At 35.8% G+C, this 23,497-nt stretch overlaps 1 protein-coding gene across 1 annotated transcript; it reads right to left on the reverse strand.

Annotated features, from left to right (window-relative positions):
* Positions 1 to 1,008: 1,008 nt before the first annotated feature.
* On the reverse strand, positions 1,009 to 7,955 carry LOC131165440 (probable pectate lyase 12). Its single transcript, XM_058123267.1, has 4 exons — positions 7,339 to 7,955; positions 6,001 to 6,907; positions 4,316 to 4,521; positions 1,009 to 1,354 (listed from the first exon to the last, which is right to left on the reverse strand). Exons 1-4 carry the CDS (start codon positions 7,479 to 7,481, stop codon positions 1,105 to 1,107), a joined length of 1,506 nt encoding a protein of 501 aa, XP_057979250.1. The 5' UTR covers positions 7,482 to 7,955; the 3' UTR covers positions 1,009 to 1,104.
* Between the last annotated feature and the right edge of the window lie 15,542 nt (positions 7,956 to 23,497).

The raw sequence follows: 23,497 nt of genomic DNA on the forward strand, positions 1-23,497 counted from the left end.
ATAGAGCCAATACTTTTTGAATTTGAGAAACTGAAAAAATACAAACAAAACTCAATAAATGGATATGCAACTCTGAGGTATATAACTTTTCTAAAGATTTAATTAAATAAAAGTCTTACACTCATGTCCTTTTTAAAGACTCTAATTAATAAAGTCTAACTTCAAGGTACATGCCCTATCCAAAAACTTAATTAATCAACTTTAATAATATTAAAATATTAAAATAAACTAAGAGAAAACATCTTTTCATACTTATTTTTTAAAATTTTTAACCCTCACTTTAACATATGCAAATATGAAATTCAGACATTGAACTTTGATTTTTATCGATTATGTAAACTTTTTTCTAACTTATATAAAGTCAAATTCAAATCTCAAAATCCATGATTCCAAATAATACTTTTACCTTATATAAGTTTTGGAAAATTAAAAAATAAATTGTCCTTTTTGTAATTATGCTAAAATCTAGAAATAAAAAATAAAATAAAATAAATATTTTTAACATTTAGCTACACTCTATTTTCTATCTTTATAATATAAATCTTAAAAAAAATTAAAATAAGCTAAAATTTTTATAAATTTTTAAGTACTAAAAATTTTAAAAAAAAAATTTTCCAAAACTAAATCATGGCCCCAATTTTTTCCCCAAGTGTTGGTATCCTTACCTAAATGTAAAACACATTGTGCGAGTGCCGCTCATAATGATTGGGCAAAAAATCACGACCTCCTTTTCAACACTCCCATATACATTTCTTAATATTTAATTTTTAAAACACTTATATTTCTCAAAATTCTTATCCCTTACAAAATATTTTTAAAAAATATTAGTACTTTTTTGATAAATTTAAAAAGAGATTAATAAATAATATAGACAAATGATGCAATTTTTATAATTTCTCTTAACACAGTGGATGGACAACCCGAGCTCACGCTCTAACATCCTTGAGATATGAAATGTTTGATGAAATCAACCCGAAAAAAAAAATTCCCAACCCTGATGCCTCAAAATTTGAGCAATTTTTTTTTCTTCCTTTTCTTTTTCTTTTCATTTCAAAATATCAATATTTTCCATACAATTTTTTTTTTGGGTTGTATAAATAATAATTATAGAGCACCACGGTTGGTGGTGGTAACGTACAAAATTAGAATAATTAGAAGAGACAAAAGGGCAGAGGCTGCTGCTGCTGACGCGGGGGACGGTGGCGCGGCGCTCCCACTAGCGGCGCCCCTGCCCCCGCCCCCAAAGATCATCCCAAATAAGTCTTCCCCGTCACCACTGGTGGACCCCGATCCCCCGCCCCTGGTCCCGCCGCCGCTGAACCCCGGCGGATACGACATGCTGGCGCTGCTGTCCCTGCACCCATATGTTTAAATCATTAAATACGCATATATTTGTTGTACCCCACTTTAAAGAATATATAAAAAATGACCCAATAGGCATGACTTTAATATCCTAATTAAGAGAAAGGGAGAGGGAAGCCCGCGCAAAAGGATGATTCGCCGTGTGGTTGGAGAAGATTTGTTTACAAAAATTAGTGCAGAATCACCATCTATTCTACTGTGAAAATGAAATTGAAGAGACGAATGATATAATATTAATAAATTTCTTTATTAAAATTGAGAAATAAGTCATTAAACTCCATAACACAAAAACTTGAACATGAAAAACTCCAACCAAATCAGATGCGATGTGGCATGAAGGATTAGGGGGACGGGGACATGAAAAAGAGATTTCTAATTTTTTGTGTCATACCTAGGGGTGAGCATAATTCGGGGAAAACCGAATTAATCGAATTAACCGATCGAAATTGATCGGTTCAGTTCGGTTAAAAATTATGTTCGGTCGGTTCGGTTATGCTTTCCAACATTTCAGTGAATCGGGTTTCGGTTCGGTTAATGGAGAATGTTAATTTGGTTAACCGATTAACCGAATTAATAATTAATTAAATTTAAATATAAATTAGTAAATTAAAATCTGGTTATTATTATTCTGGTATTCTCTCAAACTCTCAGGCTCACTCTCACACTCAGACACTCTCACTGCTCTCAAAAGCCAGAACGCAGAAGACCCTACCTCACTGGCAGTGAGTCACTGCCTCTCTCTCGCTCACCTGAGCTCGCTCCTCCGCAATCCACACCAGACACCACCAGACTCCATCTTCACGCGATGTCGTCGTATGTGTCCATCGCCGTCGCCATCGCCAGCCATCGTCACCAACACAGACTACACAGTCACTGCTCTCTAAAATCGGAAGGCCATCATTGAGTCACTGCCTCTTTCCCGCTCATCCGAGCTCACTGCTCCGCACCGCCATCACCATCGTCGTCGCCGTCCATCATCACCAACACACAAGCTGGCAAGCTCCCTCTTATTCTCATTTCTCTTCTCTCATGCACATACCAGTTCACTGAGAAATGAGAACCACCCCCGAGTCCCCTCCCCTCACTTCTCGGGAAGCTTCCCCCCTTCCCTCACTTCTCAGATACACCTTCCCGGCTTCCCTCCTTCCCTCACTTCTCGGTTAAATTCGGTTAACCAAATTACCCGAAAAAGAAATTCGGTCGCTTCGGTTCGGTGAGGCCAAACGATTTAGTCGGTTCGGTTAACAGTTTTCTTTAACCTAAAATTTCGATTAATTCGATTAATTAACCGAATATGGCCGAACCGACTGTTTGCTCACCCCTAGTCATGCCTAATGAAATTCAACCGTTACACACTTCGAATCACAATGTCATTCAATGTACTAAAGGCTGTAGGTGGTGTCCCCACAAAAGGCAATGGAGATGATGGAGACTAGACATGCATTTTCTATGAAAATATAGACAAGATGCTGCTGCAGCATTATTTGAATGAATGCTTGACTAATAAATGAAATGAGTGTACCTAGCTACTTAATTAGGTTCGTCCTTATTATAATTTCAATATTCCAACAAAAGTGAAATAGGCGATGGTAAATTTAGGGCTACGTGGGGGGCGGTAACTGGTCGACGCCAACACTGGCTGCCAAGTAAGCACTTGTGGACCCCAAACGGCTGACATGACAAACAAGCAATAAATCTAAAGTAGAAGGTTTGACTGGTAATTGCACCAACTAGGCCAGGAAGTTGTAGTAGGAGCCAGCAAATACATGCAACGGTCCAAGTCCAACCCAATATCAGACGTGGGAAGGGCCCATGCTGATGCTGCTGTTGCATGCATGAGCCGCGTGGGCCTACAGGCCCATGGGCTGGCAATCACATGCAAACGAAGGGAAGAGCATATATATATATATATATATATATAACCGAGTCACAGCCCATGAAAATTGACAACTCTCCAAGCACACACACATGCGTGTGCGTGGAGTCCCTCGTTTATACAACAATCAACATAGCTTTTACACTTTTTTCTTCTTTTTTTTCCCCCACCTGTACATGCATGTCATAAAATTGAAAATCTATGTACCAGGGTCGATGGGATTCTCCTCTTTTCCCAATTTTCTCAACCTTCCATGTGACTGAAAGGACTCATCACCCTCCCCCATCAAATAATGGCATTATATATATAGGCCCTTATTTCTAGCTCCTCAAAAAATTAATACAGACATATATATATCCTATATTAATTCTACTACTTCCTGTACAAAATATGTAATCATTATTATTATAATAAAATTTATGAAGCAACTTGTGTAATTAATTAATCTCTGCTTCTGACGTCTCTATATATCTGTATATAGGATGAGAGATGGCGTGTGTAGAGTAGGGCTTCACCAATGGGAGCCGATTTTGGAAGGGAAAAAGTAATGAAGTTGCAGGAGGGATGTGACCCATGAGTTGTAGGGTTGGGTGGACCATACTAATAAAGGCTCAAAGCAAGAACCACTTGCTACTCTCCATACAATCAACGGCCACAAATGCATGCATCTGTGTATTTTGTCCTCCTCCACCCTAGGATTTCTCAAAACTAAAAGACACAACGAGAAAAGAGGCTGAGAACCCAATACATATTACCTCTAATTCCTCACCCTCAGTTCATTTCTCAGATGCAAGCACGGTATCAGGAGACCCCGTACGCCCATTTTAATTTTAAATAATAATCATAATAATCCAAACCCCACATGCACAAAGTCCAAACATACACGCCCACTTGCCCTGGCAAGTAGACAAACAAAATAAAAAATAAAATTAAAAAAGTAGGGGGGGCACTTTTCAGAGAGAGACGGGCATTTTCATAATTTCACACACGAACGGGATATTTTGCGAAAGGACGAAAATGCCCCCCCAAGTTTGTACCAAGAGACGGGTAATCCAGGTAATAAAAATATACATGTACCTGGAGGAGCTGCCAAACACGCCGGCGTTCATGGTGATCTGATCGATGAAGACGGAGGGCCTGGGGTCCAGGCTGGTGGCCTTGGTGTAGGCGTTGAGCCCCGCCCCCGACGGAACGAAGTACGCCCCATTTATCATTTTGTCCCCCTCCGTCCTCCAGTTCCACCCCGCCCACTCCTGCTCCTCCGTTTCCACGCGCTTCGTCACCTGTCATAGAGTATATAATAATTTATATGCCAACTTAAATGCAAAAGAAGATGGGAAAAGATAGGGGTCCACAAAAATAATCGAAAAATCAAAAATCGGATCAAAACGAACCGAAATCATAAATGGCTCGGTTTTTCGGTTTTCAGTTTCGATTTCAATTTTTAAATATAAAAATATTCGATTTCGATTTTATGTTAAAAACTAGTAAAAACAAAGCATGCAATATAATAAAAATCTCTCAATAAATTTTTAAGAATATTATAAAAATAAAAGTTATTTTTATTAAAAGTGCCAAATAAATTTTATTTTGTTAAAATTATGAGTCCTTATAAAAAATTAAAATGTTCAATAATTTTTTAATAACTTTATAGAAAATATAAATTATTTTATTTATAAAAAAAATGGATTTAAAACTGAAAAACTGCAACCGAATAGTTACATTTTTTATTTTCAATTATTTCGACTTCGTTTTGGAAATCCCAAAATCGAAAATTTTTGTTCGTTTTCCGTGGGCAGATTACCGCTGAGATTCACCCATGTCAGCCTGTCACGCCTACTTGGATGAATCTGAGCCCTTGGGACATGCACACTAGTCATCCACCTCATTCAATAATTTCTGGGATGGAGCTGGCTAGAAAAAAAAAAAAAAAAAGAAGAGGAGAGTTTGGTGTCCACCGAGCAGAACATTGCTCGATTTTCACAAATTCCAAAATTTGAGCAGACTGGCAACGGGCCATGTGGCCCATGTCCACCGTGTAAGCCACCTAATTGATGCCACTCTGCTCTGTTCGACTCTTTCTGGTTCTCTACTACTGAGTACTCTTTCTACTGCTAGGCTACCCTGGCCCCAGGATAAGCTCACTGCTCTTTCTTTCTTTTAATTAAAAAAAAAAAAAAAAACTCTTTTCCAAATTTTCAATATATATTATATTTTAAATGGACAAAAAGAATAGAGCAAAAGAGGGCCTGATTTTAAATTCAAAATCCAACCACCCATGCCACCAATGTTCGGCCAATTGATGAATGATGATATTTTTTCAAAAAAAGATATGGACATTGATGTCAAATATTTGAATTTTATTTTAGTTTTGGAAAGATGGTAGTCAAATTTCAAATTGTAGAATGAAAGAAAATTTCCAAATGTTTTATCCAAAAAATAAGATTAAAGTATATTTGACACCAAGAAAAGACCAAATCCAACGCGCCTAAGCCTTAGGCTTTCATCAATTCACTGGATGCCACTGATCATTGCCCACTTTATACCCAAGAGTCCCTAAAATGGGCATCCAAATCCAACTAGATCACCCTTCACCCCACCCCACGCTCTCCCCCAAAAAAAATAAAAAATTGTCCAGCCGCCACGCTTTCATGGGCGAAGAAGCACTGCCAATAGCGGCGCCTGTTATCACGCGCTTCCACAAGAAGTGGGGGAAACAATCATTCACTGATAATTCCGTTTGGGAAAGAAAATTAAATTACCTCCTTCGCGTTAGGGTCGGAGGGAGCAGTGTAGCGGTTCATCTGGCTGTTGATGGTGGGATTAGCGCTGCCGCCGATGGCATACATCTCCCACGCCGTGAAATCGTTGTTGACCACGTGAATGTAACCCCGCCGGCACCGCGGCATCCTCTGCACAAGCGCCTCCCCGAAGTGGTTGAACGCTATCGTCACCTGCATCCCGGAGTCCGGCGAGTACGCGTCGTCGTGACCCAGCAACATCACCTCGTCGTGGTGCGAAAAGTAGTTGTTCGAAATCGTGATCCCGGTCGACCCCATGATCGCGTCAATCAGTCCGTCCGTGCAGTACGACAGCGAGCAGTGATCGATCCAGATGTTCTGCGCCGAGAAGATCGAGATCCCGTCGCCGTCCGACTTGCCCCGCCACCCGGAGTGCGTCGGCGACGACCGCACGTTTCCGTTTCCGGCGGGGTAGCAGTGGTGGACGTGGATATTGTGGATGATGACGTTGCTGACGTACTGGAGGGTAATGCACCCGCCGCCGGTGATGTGGACGTCGGCGCCACGGCCGTCGATGGTCTTGAAGCTGTTAACGATGAGCTCGCACCGGAGCTTGATGAGCATGTTGGTGGAGAAGACGATCCAGAGTGGATCCGTCTGGATCACGGCGTACCGGAGGGTGCCCGGAGCGGGGTTCACGGGGTCGTTGTCGGAGGAGTCAGTGACGACATAGATTTGGCCGCCCTTGCCGCCGGCGGCGCCCTGGCCAAACCCAATGCCGCAGTCGGCGAGCTTCTGGCGGTTGTTGCGCCAGTTGGGGTCACACCGCCAACAGTCGTCAATGGGGTTTCCGGTGAGGCACGAGGAAGACTGGTCCTTCTCGTGGACCCCGAGCATTTGCCGCCTGGATATTGACCCATTCAGGCGGCTGTAAAAGAAAATATGTCATTAGAAAACAGAGTGACGACAGATTGTAAAACTAAACCCTAAAATGCTAAAAGGAGCAAAATCCACATGGGATTTTGTTTGGTTTGCCAGAAAAAAAGTAAAGAAATTTGGGAAAACCGAGCTGAAATTATGATGCCCATATGATTGTCCATGAAAATACAAGAAAATGAGAAAGACCCGGATTGTAAAGCCCTGTGGTGAACAAAACCCAGATGGGATGCTGTTTGGTTGTCCAGAAAAGTTCAGAAATTTGGGGGAAACCAAGCTGAAATGTGCGACAACCATATGGGGAGGGATTCATGTTATTGTCCACGAAAATACAAGCAAATGAGAGAGGCCCAGATTGTAGAACCCTGTGGCGAATAAAACCCAAATGGGGTTTTTGGTATGGTTGAATGGGGGATCGATTACCTGTGCAATTCTTGAACAACAACCTCAGGATCGGGGTGCTGGTGGGGGAGGGGGAAGGAGAGGGTGAGATTGAAGGCGGCTCTGAGAAGAGGAGGGAGAGTGGTTATAAGGCAAAATAGGAGAATGCAGGTGGTAGAAAGCATCCTGCGAGGAACAATAATGGGGGAGGGGGATGACAGTAATTGTTGTTTGCTTCCGTATATGGCTATGAGAGAGTGAGAGAGAAGAAGCCTTGCTGTTGAATCCACGCAGGGGGATCCAGCGGCAAATTTTGGGAAAATGTGATGTGTTTATATAATAATTAGACTATAATGGCTTCAATAATTAAATGGGAAAATGTTTTACTTTGTTACAGGGCCGTGAGTCAGGGACACCCATGAGGAGGTGAGAGAGAGAGAGTGAGAGAGAATTGCCTCCCTCACTCAGTTTCTTGGTTCTCTATCTAATACCTCTCCATTGCTGTCTCCCTGAGTCACTCACATTCCTACCTTCCTTTCTAATCATTCTAAATGGGAAGATGGAGATGATCATTCTGAAAGGTAAGAAGAGAAGATAACAAAGAGGCTTATCCAAACTGCTCAGCCCCTCTCTCTCTCTCTCTCTCTCTTCCCCCCACCCTTTCTTTCTTCGCGAAAAAACCTCTGTTTTGCTTTGCCTGCGGTGTAAAGAATTCTTTGCGGGGTGGATGCAAGATTGTAAATTCTTATTCCCAAAATCCTCTTTTCTTTTACACTTTTTTATTTTGTGGGGGGGGGGGGAAACGAGGAATGGAAATGTAAACAGAATCCGAATTTATAACCTTATTTTATAGTAAACATCAATTAACTCATAAGTTTAACCAATTCCATTTTGTACTCCATCGTCTCTTAGAGAAACAATTCTAGTAAGTGAATTAATATTCTTTTTCTCACTTGTAAGTCTTTATAATTATTCTTTGAGAGAGAATTGTCTCTCCCTTCAAAAATCAGTTCAATGCTCTACCAATTACTGAAGCAGACTTATTTGTGCCTTATGTGTCTCAAATTGTATTTCACACTCATGCACATTGGTTTTAGATTTACCTTTCTTTTTCTTTTTACCAGAAAATACAAATTATTAACTATGATGTCACTGACTAGAACTAAAAAGTTTTTACAAAAATATGATATATATGGATTAACACTAAATTGACTCGGAAGTTTAAATTATCGGTTCTTATGTGTACATGTAATATATCCTCCGCTTAACTTTTTAATGTGAGACAACTCTCCCAAGTGAATTTTCAACACGAATTTATTTCGAAACATACTTATATCCGCGTCTATGTCTCATCAGGCAACCTGTCTTTGGTAAGGGATACGAATCTAACCCTACCAACTATCAAAATAATAATAATAAATTTAAAAATCATGACAAAAATTACATAACTTGTCACATTTTAAATATAAATATAGACAACATAACTTTTTTAGTATAAGAATGTATGAAAAATAAAAACAATATATTTACAAACTATGAATAATTGAATGAAAATTTTATATTTATGCACGCATGCAAATACGAACACGTGTGTGTTTATTTATTTATATTCACGATAAGTTTTGATTAAGTAAGGTGGTATTTTGGGTGAGGCTTTAGGGCATGAAGATACATTTTGACCTTACTCTAAATTTTCTTCGGGTTATAAAATGTGCTTTAACTACTACCCCAAATCTATTTAGAAACTACCAAATTGAGGGAGATAGAATATCCACCAATTTTGGAATCCATTAACATCTCTAATGGGGAAGGCTATTAATCCAAACTCCGATTTTTCTTTTATTCGGTTATTAAATAAATAACTAAAATCACTTTGATATTTAGCATTTTATTTTAAACTAAACTAGTTTTTTTTTTATCATTTTTAAAAAAAAATAATAGTAGTAAATTATTTTTGCATATTGTTAATTTCAAAAATTGAACATTGATATGTGTCTCTAGAAATTTTAGATCACATGCAACCAAAGAGAAAATAAAGAATATGGGGAACTCCAATGATCTCCAAGGTTTTTTTTTTTTTTGCTAAAAGAGGACAGCACCTCCAATTATTTATTAATAAACTCTCACTTTTAATGGAGGAATACCGTGGTTACAAGTTAAAACCAACCAACCAAACTATGACAAACAAAATTAAACATAACTAACAAAGGAGATAAAAATATAAAAATAACTAAAAATAAAACGAAACTCTAGAGATGAACTAACGATGAACGAAAACAAGACCTCACATATTTATTTGAATGAAACTAAACGAAATACACCAAACGAAACTCTAGAGATGAACTAACGATGAACGAAAACAAGACCTCACATATTCATCTGAATGATACCTTTCAGATAACGTGATAAAAGATATTGTTTTTCGTAAATTACATTTTTTCTCATTTCTCCTTCTTTAGTAAGAAAATCAGTCGCACTATTGTCTTTCCTATAAGAAAGAGAATATAAGTAATATAAGAAAGAGAGTATAAGTACTATAATTATAGTTCTTTTATAAAATGTTTTTGATCATATCCTTTTTTGATATCTTTTATAATGCCTAAGAGTTAAATGCTCCAAATTGATGCAAGTGACATTTGACTTTTTAGGTTTACAGTTTCATAATATCTAATATTGATGAGTATATTACTCACTCGATGATTGCAAATAAATGACATTAATAGATTTTTAGAGGTTCTTTTAGGATATCTTTTCAACTCATTGGACAATGGTTAATCTTATCCTATCATGTATTGTTATATTGTAAAATAAAATATTTTTTAACATTTTAGCAGCATGGAGCAATCGAATGAAGATTATGAGCAAGATATAATTAGGTTAAGTGTCACGGACCCCTATCGAACGTGTACTAGGGAGATCTTGGGTCTATGAGGATGGTTTTGACTCCAACTATGGGAGACGCCTTTTATGGGACAAACTTGTGAGACCAGTGGGTCAAAGTGGATAATATCTCACTAGAATTGAGTCAAAGACCGTTACATTTGGTATCAAAGCCATCTTAGGGATACTATCATGTAAATGGATGGATCCTACACAGAGGTGTAAGCCACTCTAATGGGGCATCAAAGATGGGATGGAAGAGCCTATTACGGTCCCACATTGGATGTGTACTAAGGAGGATTTGGGATTATAAGAACGGTTTGGACTCCAACTATGTGAGGCGCCTTTTATAAGACAAAGTCGTGAGGCCACGAGCCAAAGCGAACAATACGTCACTGAAATTGGGTCCAAGATCGTTACAATTGGAATTAAAGCTACCCTAAAAGTACTATCTTGTGGGTGGATCCTATAAAGAAGTGTAAACCACTCTAACGAGGGTGTCATACATCGGACGAAAGAGCTTGTCATAGTCCCACCTCATATGTATACTGAGATTGTAATAACCCAAGAAAAAAAAAATGAATAATAATAATAATAGTTAGTATTAAAAAAGAAAGTGTTTCTTTGTTAGGATCCTTGATTCCATGTTTGATGCCTAAGAAAGACCTTGTCTAAGCGAGTGCTCAGAAACCATTGCGGCTCAGTCGCTCCCTGGAGGTCGACCTGGTCAAAATGGAATTTCATAGGATAAACAAGGTAGACACTGTTTATATACGTAAATAAGTACATAAAATAATGTTTTGACTGACATAATTTGTAGAAATATATGATAAAATAATAATAATGTAAGTATCATATGCGGGACCCACAAGACTGTGTGGGGCCCACATGAGTCCCGAAGCCGTATGGAGGTTTACACGAGTCTCGAAGCTATTTAGGATGCATAAAATCGTATAAGAATTATTCGAGTTACGTAGGATCCATTCGGGTCTCGAAGTTGTGTGGGGCCCACAAGATCGTGTGGGGCCCACATGAGTTTTCAAAATTCAAATTAAATTCTTGTTCAAAAATAAATAATAAAATAAATAAATACTAAAAATAGTTTAAAAGTAATAACAATGATAATAATGATTAAAGAAAAATAATAAAATAATAAAATAATTAATTAACTAATTGATTAATTAATTAGGTAAGTAATTAATTAAGAATTTATTTAATGGGAATGGTGGCAAGCACTCCCACATGGCCTCCATCCCCATCCCATACTCAACCCATACCTTGCCCATCCTTTGCCCATTCTTTAATTTTTAAAATTATAATTTCACCCATCTCCCCACACTTTTATAAATTCTATTTCTTCCCCAAAATTTTCCTATAAATAGGGAGCTTTCAACCTTCATTTTTCACAACAATTTTCTAAGGAAGAGAAGGATTAGTAAGTGAAAGAATTTGTGGTGGAGAGAGAATTTTTGAATAAATTCTCAATCACCCACTTTTTCCGATCTCATTTCTTAAAGATAATTATTGTGTTCGTAGCACACGGTAAAAGAAGAAGGTAAGTAAATTTTGATTATGTTAGTTTCTTTTTATTTTAAATTCATACCCGAGTTTATTTTGTACGTAAATTTTAATTATGTTACTTAGTTCCACAAAATTTCCATGAGTTTATTTTTACGCATATTTAATTATACCAGTTCTATCTTTAATATACTTGCATCTATTTTTGGGTTAAGAAATGTTCCAATCCCCTCGGGTAAATTTTCAGCATTTCTTTCTATTCAAAAATAAAATTATATATATTTTTAACACAAAAATTGTGTGGCATGAGTTTATTTATATGTTGCATTTTTAAGAAAATATGAGTAAAGATGAGATTTTCACGATATTACTTTTAAATTTGCATAAATTATAATAAGATGATTTTAAAACCCCTTATGGCAACGGAAGTTCAAAGTTACAGAGGCTCGGTACCGCAGCTTAAAGTTTATACGGATCAGAGTGCACCCACACTGTTTACAGAGTGGTTATTTATGTTAGTGGATTTCTCCTGAGTGCACACCTGGTTTAAGTCCAGGACTTAATAAGGAAAATCTCACTTAAAGTTTACGTACGTTGATTTAGTTTGGTCGGCCAGCCAGCTAAGTCCAGTCTTCGGACCGCACAACCCAGTCATGGGGGTAAACATGACTTACGGCAAACAGGCCTAAGGGTGGGTTTTTATAATATATGTTTATACATATTTAATTACGTGTACAAAGTTACTGATGATTTGAAGGAAAAGTGTAAGTTTGCGTGAAAATGATCATTTTGGTACTTAAATGACGATCTAAGGAAAACGTATAAGGAAAAGTATATGTATGTTTATCATTAAATATTTTTACAGTTTTAAAGTTAAAAGTTTAATTTAACAGTTATAGTATATGATTGTAAAAATTTACTATTGAAATTTATGACAAAAATTTTATGCAGAAATTTTTAAATTTATGTTTATTCTAAAAGCAGTCTTGAAGTTATAGTATTAAATATTGTTTTACGAAATTCTTTAAAAACTCATTTTGGCCACACACTAATAATAATCTTATTTACTTATTGAGCGTCGTCTCACCTCAATCATATTTTATTTCAGATAACTCTGAAGGACATGTCGGAAATCAGGCTTAGCAAGCATGCGGGTGGGGATTAGAAAAAATAAAGATTGATTAGAAATATTAGTATGGTTTCAGATATTTATGTTTGTGTAATTTTTCTTTTTTGAAATAAATGATTGTAATATGGATAATTAGTGCTCTGGTTTAATAAAAATTGAGTTTATTTTGCTTCCGCTGTAAATGAGTAGTAAAAAGTTAATATCCCAGACCCCTCGGGGTCGGGGTGTTACAGAGATCTTGAGCTTATAATGATGGTTTGGACTCCAACTATAAGAGGTGCATTTTATAAGACAAATTCATAAGGCCAATAAGCCAAATTGGATACTATCTTATTGGAGTTGGACCCAGGATTGTTACACAGGCACCCCATTTTGTCTGGGGCCAATATAACAAAATTGTACAGATTTTATTCCATAAAGTGGAGAAAATACACACAAAAAATATTTAAATAAATAAAAAGAAGTGGACCAGCAATCTTCAGCTTCAAGATCAAACCTAAAAAAAAAAAAAAAAACTAAACATGTGAAAAATGTGCGAAATTGGAGTTAATGGTGATTGATAAAGTTTAGTGTTGATTGATTAACTCCACATTGAATTAATTGAATCCTAAAGCCTAGAAATAGAGACTCCATGGGGTGAGGAGGATACACAGTCACACAGATAGAAAAGAGAATAGCATACAGACAATTATAAGTGAAAATCAGAAAATTTGGATCATTAAGCAAAATTGAACAATAAAGCTTGAGAGTTGGAGGAAAATTTGTGAAGGGTTAGGAAAATTTTGTCGAAGTTCAAATAGAGGGGATTGAAGTTCAAGAGTTAATGTTGGAGGTTTGAAGATTATAGAGGGCTAGTGTAGAAACCCAAACTCGAAAAATAAAAGAAAATAAATATAAAAGAGAGAAACAAAGAAAAACAAAATAAAAAGGAAATAAGTTAGTTGGCAGGGCCAAAACCGTCGACAGTTCCATAAAGCATGAGAAAAACTGTCGCCGGTTTTGGGTCAATAGGGCAAATCAACCACAAAACCATCAACGGTTTTTGTGGGTATAGGGAAAATCGTCGACGGTTTTCTCCTGGGCTGCTCACCTATAAATAGAAGTAAGCTCATTTTTTTTTTAACAAATTCCAAAAACTCCTCTTTTGAGCTCTGCTAGGGTTTCAGGATTTCTTTTTCAAAAGACTCCTATAGGTTCCCTCGTACTCTCGGATCACTCTCTCTCCTCCCAGCTCATAGGATCTCATGTTTCTACTGGTTCAAAAAGCTAGGGTTTCGAGTTTTTGGTCCGTTTCGATTTCTTTTTTTAGAATCAAGTAAAGGGATTAAGTTATGTTAGTTTTTTAATGAATTTGAACCGTATGAAATGTTTTTAGAGTAAGTATATTTATGTTTTATAAAATGATTTAATAAAGGGTAAAGAGATATTTTAAATCTCATCCATATTAGTTCTTATGAGAGTTTATTTAACAGTATCCCCTCATTTAGAGGTCTAATTAGGCACCTATATTAGTGTTTATTAGCACACGATCAGTCTGCCCACCACCCCTCAATACTGTGGACTAAATTTATATCAGTAAGCATCGCCACAAATGGTTCCTCAACTATATTAGATTGAGGAATAGGCCCACATTTTTTAAATTTGAAAATCCGAGCAATATGCTCTCTTTTGCCACAAACATAACAAACCTTGTTATCTTGCTTATTATGATTATAAAGGGGTTCTTGGTTCAAATTCTTTTGATTAGGATTGCCCCTATTCATTTTGTGAGGTATAATGTTATTTTTCATATTTCTCCTCTTAGGCTTTAGTTGAGGGACTTTAAGAAAAAACATCTTTAGACAAAGTATTATATTCAAAAGCAATTAAATTTACCTTTATGGTATTACCGTTGTTGGTATTGCCATTTTTCTTGCAGAATTGCATCTTGTAATGTAATTTGACTTTCCTGTTTCCATCTCTTGAAGTAGACTCTTTTAAACCGAAAAGACTTGTTGAGATCTCCAACATTTTCATTTGGTTCTCAACTATAGGCTCGATATTTTGTGTAACACCCCGAAACCTTAAACACGGATCCGGCGCGTTATACCTGATAAAATCTCTGATAATCCATAATTGACATAATATATGCAGCGGAAAACATAATCATTATCTCCATATAACAATATACCAAAGTTTACTAATTTCTATCTATAATCCAAAGTATCCATCCAATACCTGCATTTCCATATATACATACATCTCCAAAAGCATTTCAGTATTTTCACAAGCATTTCGTTCTCAACAGGCTTAAAACATAAAAACTTAAAACATAAATATTTACATTCCCCTAAAGTATATAAAAATATACCCTTTCTCTTTATACAATCCTCAGAAAGCTAAAAACCCTCGAGCTCTCTAAGTCCTACCTCAAAGATGTCCTGAAAAAGAAATAATCATATTCGGGTGAGACACATCTCAGTAAGGGAAGAAACAATATATTAAAACAGCGTGTGGCCAACATGAAGTAAAAAGATATTATTTTTATTTCATTTGCAAATCATCATATAACATTGAAATCGTTTTTTAAACCTAAACAATCACACGCAAATATTTAACCCACGAGATTTCTCGAGGATAGAGATTGTCGCGACGTCCCGGACCCGGCCTAGAGAACCAATCTCTGGTTAAAAATGGGTTCGGCTTGCGAACTGAGAAAAATGAATGTGTATTTTGAAAATGTGAATTTTCGTGTAAAACGATGTGTGGTGGAGTCACCACTAACCTTTTGAAGTGTGGTTAGAACACTTGATTGCTACCCCGTTAGGGGTAGAATCGGTCTGCGTCACCAGAGTCGGGCTCGGGAGTATGGTTACGCAAGGGGAAGGTATTAGCACCCCCTACACACCCGTTCTTACGAACGGTACCAGATTAATAAAGAATTATCCCGAAATAAATGTAATAAGTCCTTAAAGATTACTCCCTTTCAAAAGTCAAAAAAATGAAAATACTATATAGGTATTTCCTCAGAACCGGGTCAATCCAATACCCTAAAGAGTCAATGCTCTTGGTCACAATCATCGGGAAGTAAAATCCAAAATAGGATACGAAATACGCTCCCGGGAGTTTTGAAATCTATGGGTTTTTCTAAGAAGGAAATATACTATTCCTGGAGGTTTTTGAAATTTGTTCGGGATTTGGAATGATTTTTTGTGCCTAAAAAGATATTTTTGTGATTTTTCCTAAATATGAAAATGATTTTTGTGATTTCTGTGATTTTTCCTGAACGTTCAAAATAACACAAATAAAATCAGTTGAAATCAAAATGTGAAAGTATTTTTGGGATTTTCAAAAATTTTATGACTTTTATGAATTTTTCGGATATAATAATAGTATAGAAGCGAAATGGAGAAAACCGGAGTGAACCGATTCGGGAATGGTGAACCGGTCAAACGTTGACCGATTTGAGGGAAAACCAGTTTAAGGTCTTAGTCGAGACCATTGATTTTTCAGGGTTTTCCAATGTTCTTCCGAATACAACAGAATTTTAGACAACAATCATAAAAGTCATAGTTTTAAAGATATGACTTTAGAATGTATTTTTGAAAATCTTGAATGTAGGGAAATAGATCTAACCTTTGCCAAACATGTTGGAAACTTTCTTGGATTTTCTTCAAAAATTTTCAAATGTAAATAAGTTTCAAAGCCTTAAAAATTTTTGAATTTTCTTTGACAATTTTTTTTTGAATTTTTGTGTCTTTTATGAAATTTCTTTTTTTATTTTTATTTTTTATGAGTTAAAAAGAAGCCATTTAAAATAAAATAAGAAATGAAATAGAATCAAATAAACCAGCAGAGATCGGTTCGGGAAAGGGGGGCGGAGATGTAACATAGGAAGAGAAAGTTCATTGGTCTTACCTATCGTCTTTTTCTCCTCCGGTCTTCTTCTCCTGCCTGTGAATCTGCAGGGGTTAGTCTACTACGCCTTCCCGAGGGTTGTTCTTGAGCTCTGACTCGAGGCACTAGGGAGTACCTTCTTCAAATAGAGTGACCCGGCACCGATAGAAAAAGGGATCAATCGATCACTTAATCTTCTTTCGTTTTCCTCTCCTCCGGTTTTCTTTTCCTGTTGATGAGTCTACTAGGGTCGCTCTACAACGTCTTCCCGAGAGTTGTTCTTGAGCTCTGATTTGAGGCACTACGGGGTGCCTTCTTCAAATGGGGTGACTCAACACCGATAGGAAACGGGATCAGTCGACCTCTTGATCTTTACTCAAAAAAAAACTAGCTTCCTAAACTTATGATAGAAAACTTCAATATTTGAAATCTTCTCCTTACCACCACTAAGAGCTCTCTCCCCTTTGTGCTTGGAATGAGAAGGCTATTTATAGACTTAACTTGGGGCAAGCATAGAAAAGAAGATATAGGGGAGTCATGATGGGGGGAACCAAGTATGGGGGGAAGAATGATGAAGGGAAATTAGCATGGGAAGAATGATAAAAGGAGAAAACATGACATGTGGTGAGTGATGATGGAGGGAACAAAGTATGGGATGAAAAATAATGAAGAGAATATAGCATGAGAAGATTGATAAAGGGAGGAAACATGACATGTGGTGAGTGATGATGGAGGGAACAAAGTATGGGATGAAGAATGATGAAGGGAATATAGCATGGGAAGATTGATAAAGGGAGGAAACATGACATGTGGTGAGTGATGATGGAGGGAACAAAGTATGGGATGAAGAATAATGAAGAGAATATAGCATGGAAAGATTGATAAAGGGAGGAAACATGACATGTGGTGAGTGATGATGGAGGGAACAAAGTATGGGATGAAGAATTATGAAGGGAATATAGTATGGGAAGAATGATAAAGGGAAGAAACATGACATGTGGTAAGTGATGATGGGGGAACAAAGTATGCTTGCATTTGACAAATAATAATAATAATAATAATAATAATAATATGAGGGTTCTAGAAGCTATGCGGAGCCCATCGGAGATGTGTGGGGCCCACGCGCCATGTGGGGTCCACAAGCCGTTTGAGGGTTACAGGAACCCGAGCTAGCAAGGCACCGGATATGTGGATCCGAGCTAGCATACCAGAGGGGGTAACGTGCACCAGATGTAGGAATCCGAGCTAGCATACCAGGAGAAGTGGGGCCCACAAACTATGTGGGGCCCAATGGAGATATGTGGGGCCCACAAGTAATGTGGGGTCCACAAGCCATTTAAGGGTTATAGGAACCCGAGCCAGTAGGTACAAGCATGCCAAAAGAGGTAACGTGCATCGGATGTAGGAATCCGAGTTAGCGTACCAGAGCGGGTAACGTGCACCAGATGTAGGAACCCGAGCTAGCGTACCAGAGGGCGTACCAAAGAGGGTAACGTGCATCGGATGTAGGAATCCAAACTAGCGTACCAGGAGAAGTGGGGCCCCACATATCCAATGGAGATATGTAGGGCCCATAAGCAGTGTGGGACCTACAAGGATGTGCGGGGTCCACGAACACCATGGGACCTATAAGAATGTATGGGGTCCACAACCAGTGTGGGACCTACAAAGATGTGTGGGGTCCACAACCAGTGTGGGATCTACAAGGATGTGTGGGGTCCACAACCGTGTGGGAAGGCTTTGACATGAGGTCTCCTCGGAAAGGCCTAGTTAAAATTGGGGTGTCTACAGAGATAATTACCCGCCCAAACAAGTAGCACCCCTCTACTCTAATACATTTAGCAACCCGAATGTCACAATTTAAGCATACCAGGGCATTCACCTAACTCAGTAAGCCCTCAAGTGTTAAATTGATCTTGTACTCACGCATTCAACAATAGTTTACCGGCAAAAGCCTTAAGGATAGGGAATTCTACCCACCCATACAAGTAGGTTCCCTCTGCCCTAGTACATTATGCAGCTACTGCCACATTTGAAACTACTAGTGCACTCGCCTTACTCAGCAAGCCCTTAAGCGAAGAGTGCGCCCTGCCCAAACATAATATGTTCCACATACATAAATACTTCTAATATCATAATACATCATTATTTCCATCGTTATTCAATCATTCACATTCTTTCATGTTCATAACTTAATATTTCCTTGTGTTTCACTTTAAGTGACTCTTTCCCACTTGTATCATTCACATTTCACATTTCATTTCATCGCATTGTCATTCCTTGTCATTTCATTTCATAATATTTTCAATTCATTCATTTGTACTACAGCCGCTCTTTAGCCATCATTTGTTAGTCCACATAGAAATGCGTTAGAATCTACTAACCCGACTTTCAGCTGTCGTACCTTTACATGATTGCATTTACATATACAGGCAACATTATTTATATCATATTTTATTCTCATTGCTTTACTTACTTAGCCTGCATCTCATACATTTAACATATAATTTGCACAAATTCTCATGCCACACAATTTAGCAGTAAAATTCATAAATATTTCTCATAAAATAAGTCAACCCACATTTAACATTTATATACTCAAAATACACTTCATTTCTTATATAATTCCTTAGAAAATTCATTTCACTTTCGTTCGTTTACTTTCACACATACATAACTAGATCGACAATCTTAGGCTCAGAAAACATAAATTTTATGACTGGCATTTTAAACTCACATAAAAACATATATACATAAATAACACATAGTCATTTTTAATTCATGAAAAACCTGATTTAATATATAAATTTTTCTCTTACTTGAATTCTCGAACTACACCGACAGGGACTCCAGAAAAATACCTGCGGCGCTCACCTAAATCTTGAATAAATAATTCTAGTTCTATGTAATTAATCCTGAATAAAATATTATTATAATATTTTCTAGGCCCATAAATTCTAAATAAATAAATATACCCTTAAATATAGTCAAATTACCAAATTTCCTAAATTAATTATTTTTTCCCCCAAGATACTACCCATCTAACCTTTCCTAGGCTCCACACACCTCAAATTAACATTTAAATAAATATTTAATACTCCCACTTAATTTTCTAAATTATGCCTGCAGGACCCACTTAATTTTCTAAATCGATCGTCGATTTAACCACATATTAACAGCAAAATTGAGAAAATTGGGAAAAATTATATTTATCCAGGAGCAGTGCTTAAGTCGTTCCCATGAAAAATCTGCTCCAGTAGAAATGTCAGCAGTAGAACCAGGAATCCAACGGCACCTTCCATTTCCCAATCCGCCACAAACTCGTTGAAAAATTGAGAGAAGGAGAGAGACGGAGACAGAGTGGCTGGCGTGCGCAGGAAATATTTGAGGGGGGGGGGAGTTTCTCTCTGACTTCTTCTTCTTCTTCTTCTTCTTCTTCTTCTTCTTCTTTCTTCTTCACTTACTTTATATATATACACATATATATTTATATATTATAATAACTTACCTATATATATTTATATATATATATATATATATATATATATATTTCTCTTATTTCAAATAGAATAATAGAACTTAGATACCAATAAAATATAAATATAACCACGATTCACAAATAGGTTGAGACACAGATATCTCGCTATCTTTAAGGAGATTCAAGCCTTCTGTAGTTTTTTGGCTTAACCCACAAACCAGTGTAGTAGAACTCCTCAAGACTTGTCTCCCCCAGGATACAACAGTCCGATTTAAATTGTATGACTCTCTCTAATTTTACACAAACGGAATAGTCCAAAGCTGTAAAAAAAAAAAGTTCACCTTTCTTTTCTTGTCAAACGCACTAGCATTAAAAGAAAGATGGTATGATGAGAATGAAGAGAAGAAATTGGTATGTTGTACTAATGCCTCAAGGGTCTATTTATAGGCACAAAATGACCCTTCATTTTCCATGTACTTAATAAATAAGATGTGTATATATTAAATAGATACAAACCTATATTCAAGATACATTCATGTAATTAGTCTTATGTATTTATGAAATACATGAATGAATGACCTTATTAAATATAGATACAAAACCCAAATATAAGGTACACGTTCTTTTCCAAAATAAAAAAACATAATAACAATACTATAATACACTAATAATATAATAATAATATTAAAATACACTAACAATATCAATACCAAATAAACTGCTCACTAGACATTAAATTCACATAATTTGAAAAAATATAATAATATATTATAATAATCACATGAGAGAATATGAATATAATTTTAAAAATTATTCACATATTTTTACCAATTCTGGATACTTTTGAAAACATAACACTACTTCTCAAATAAAACATAGCTTATTTATTTAATAGTTTGTCTATTGTCGTTGTTGTTTATTTTTTAAACTCCAAAAAAAAAAGAGGAAAAAACAAAAACAAAAACAAAAAAGAAGATGTGCTTAATTGGGTCCTCTGCTACTCAACTTGCATCCCCTAAAAACAACAAAAATTGTTTAAAGATTAGGTGAAATTTATTGAAGAGAAGTTATGAGTAGTGATATTATTAGTCCTTGAACACAATTAGTAGCAATTGACTGGCAAAGAACCATTTGCAGCCATTAGTTAGATTAATAATTATGTGTCCATCAATTAATTACACCTTTCAGAGTCTTTGATTTTATTGCATTGATTTCAAGTGTGTCGTAAATTGTAAGCTAGAGTTCTAGTTATTAATTAACCCTCTAAGCACTAATGCCTTTGTCCCTCAAAACTCTTATTCAAGCTTGCAGTTTGTATTCTAAATTTGAATCTACGTGGATTTTAATACAAATATAATATAACACTATACTATATTTTATTAAAATTATATAAATTTAATTTAAAAGATGAATCTATAATATTAAAAACAATTTTAGGTGATTCATGAAATACTTCTTTTAAGAATAGATTAGTTTTAATATATTAGTTGCGATTAGTTATAAATAAGAAATAATTATTCCAAAATTTCATTATGGGAATGTACCTTTAATTCTTTCGTATTACATGTTAAATAAAATAATTAAAAATATATAAGAAATAACTGTTCTCTCAATTTCCTAAATTTTAAACTATATTTCATCCTATGTGTTTTTTAAAACATCTATTCCAATGAATGAAATGAGCCTAAATTCTAAAGAAAATAGAATTCATAGGCAAAATGAGTTCATGCTTTTTAAATATGGGTGCTATGAAAAGTTGGGTTGCTAGCCTATTGATTATGGCATAAAAAATATGATGGAATGAGTTTGAATATATTCATTAATTGGCAATAGAATTATGACTCATTTTTCCTTTTTACTTTGTTTTTTGCAGTTCTCAATATTTGAATTGCCAACTTAAAACTGTAAAGATTGTGACCTATTTGATATTGTTGTTATTTTCTATTTTCTCTTTCTTAGCAAAATAGATAAAAATCCGTTAATCCAAACCGAATTCAATCTGCTTAAACTAACTCATAACCGATTCGCACATTAAATGAGTCGATTATGGTTAAGTTTTTTTTTTTTTATCTGGCTCTAAATGAGTCAATTAGTGGATTAAAGATTTTATCCAATGAATGTCCACTTATCTACTAACAACTAATGTTTAAATTCATTGATAATTTCATATGTTCATGCTTTTTAGACGTCAATTCAATTAACATAAACTCTATTTAGTCAAGGTCTAATCTCACACTTTCAACTTTTGTGCTACTATATGCGTCTCTGGATTTGCCCCATGCTCATATTCAAATTCAAACCCAAATGCTTAATTTTCCCGTAATCAAAACAAAAACCTTTAAATTCATGTTCAAAAAAATAAAATAAAATTATATTTTTTTATTAGTTATTTAATGTTTAACAATTACCAAAATATAATTTTTAAAATAATTTCAGTAATTATGTTACAAAATATATTGTTTGTTAGATAAAAAAGAATGAGAGAAAAATTAACGATCTATTATTAGAAGAGGTATTTGTACATAAGAAAAAAAGAAATAATTACTATACAATCTAATCGAATTCCTACAATCATTCCTATAATTAAGGCTAATAAAATCCCAAAAAAATAGTAGTCCACAACTCGATGGTTTTGGATCAGGATTTTACAAATCTTGTTGGACTTTGTTAAAGAGGATTTGTTGGAAGCTACCAAGGAATTTTTCAGTAGAGCGCCTCTACCCAGATTTTTCATGTCTTCGTATTTTGTTCTTATCCCTAAGGTGAAGGATCCAAGAAGCTTTGAAAAGTTTAGACCAATTAGCCAGTGTTCTATCGCATACAATTTTTTTTCAAAGATTATTGTAGGTCAATTGACGCATTACCTGAATAGAATCATTTCTCTTGAGCAATGGGTTTTTCTTCCTTGTAGAAGTATTTTTGAAAATATTACTCTATCATAAGAAATGGTTCACTCAATCAATAAAAAGAGTAAAGGAGGAAATGTAGTATAAAAAATGGATATGGCAAAGGCTTATGATTGAGTTAACTAAAGATTTTTTATTTGGGTCTTGGAGGGTTTTGGCTTTTTCTAGTCAGGTTTGTAACTTAATAGCAGAATGTGTTAAGACTCAATAATTCTCGATCATGATGAATGGTACGTATAAAAGTTTTTTCAAGTCTCAACGGGGCCTTCAGTAAGGTGATCCACTATCTCCATATTTATTTATTTTGATGGAATAAATTCTTTCTATATTATCAAAAAAAAATTGTTGAGGAAGGCAGGATTGAAAATTTTTATCTTCCAATAAGAGCTCCTTTAATCTCTCATTTATTATATG

This window comes from Malania oleifera, chromosome 10 (assembly GCF_029873635.1).
Source record: "Malania oleifera isolate guangnan ecotype guangnan chromosome 10, ASM2987363v1, whole genome shotgun sequence".
NCBI lineage: Eukaryota > Viridiplantae > Streptophyta > Magnoliopsida > Santalales > Ximeniaceae > Malania > Malania oleifera.

Excerpts from the sequence above, each read along its gene's own strand:
- LOC131165440 (XM_058123267.1), bottom strand. The coding sequence starts at position 7,481 with ATGCTTTCTACCACCTGCATTCTCCTATTTTGCCTTATAACCACTCTC. Across the intron at positions 6,908-7,338 it reads GTTGTTCAAGAATTGCACAG|CCGCCTGAATGGGTCAATAT; the intron begins GTAATCGATCCC and ends TTTCTTTTACAG. Across the intron at positions 1,355-4,315 it reads GTGTTTGGCAGCTCCTCCAG|GGACAGCAGCGCCAGCATGT; the intron begins GTACATGTATAT and ends ATATGGGTGCAG.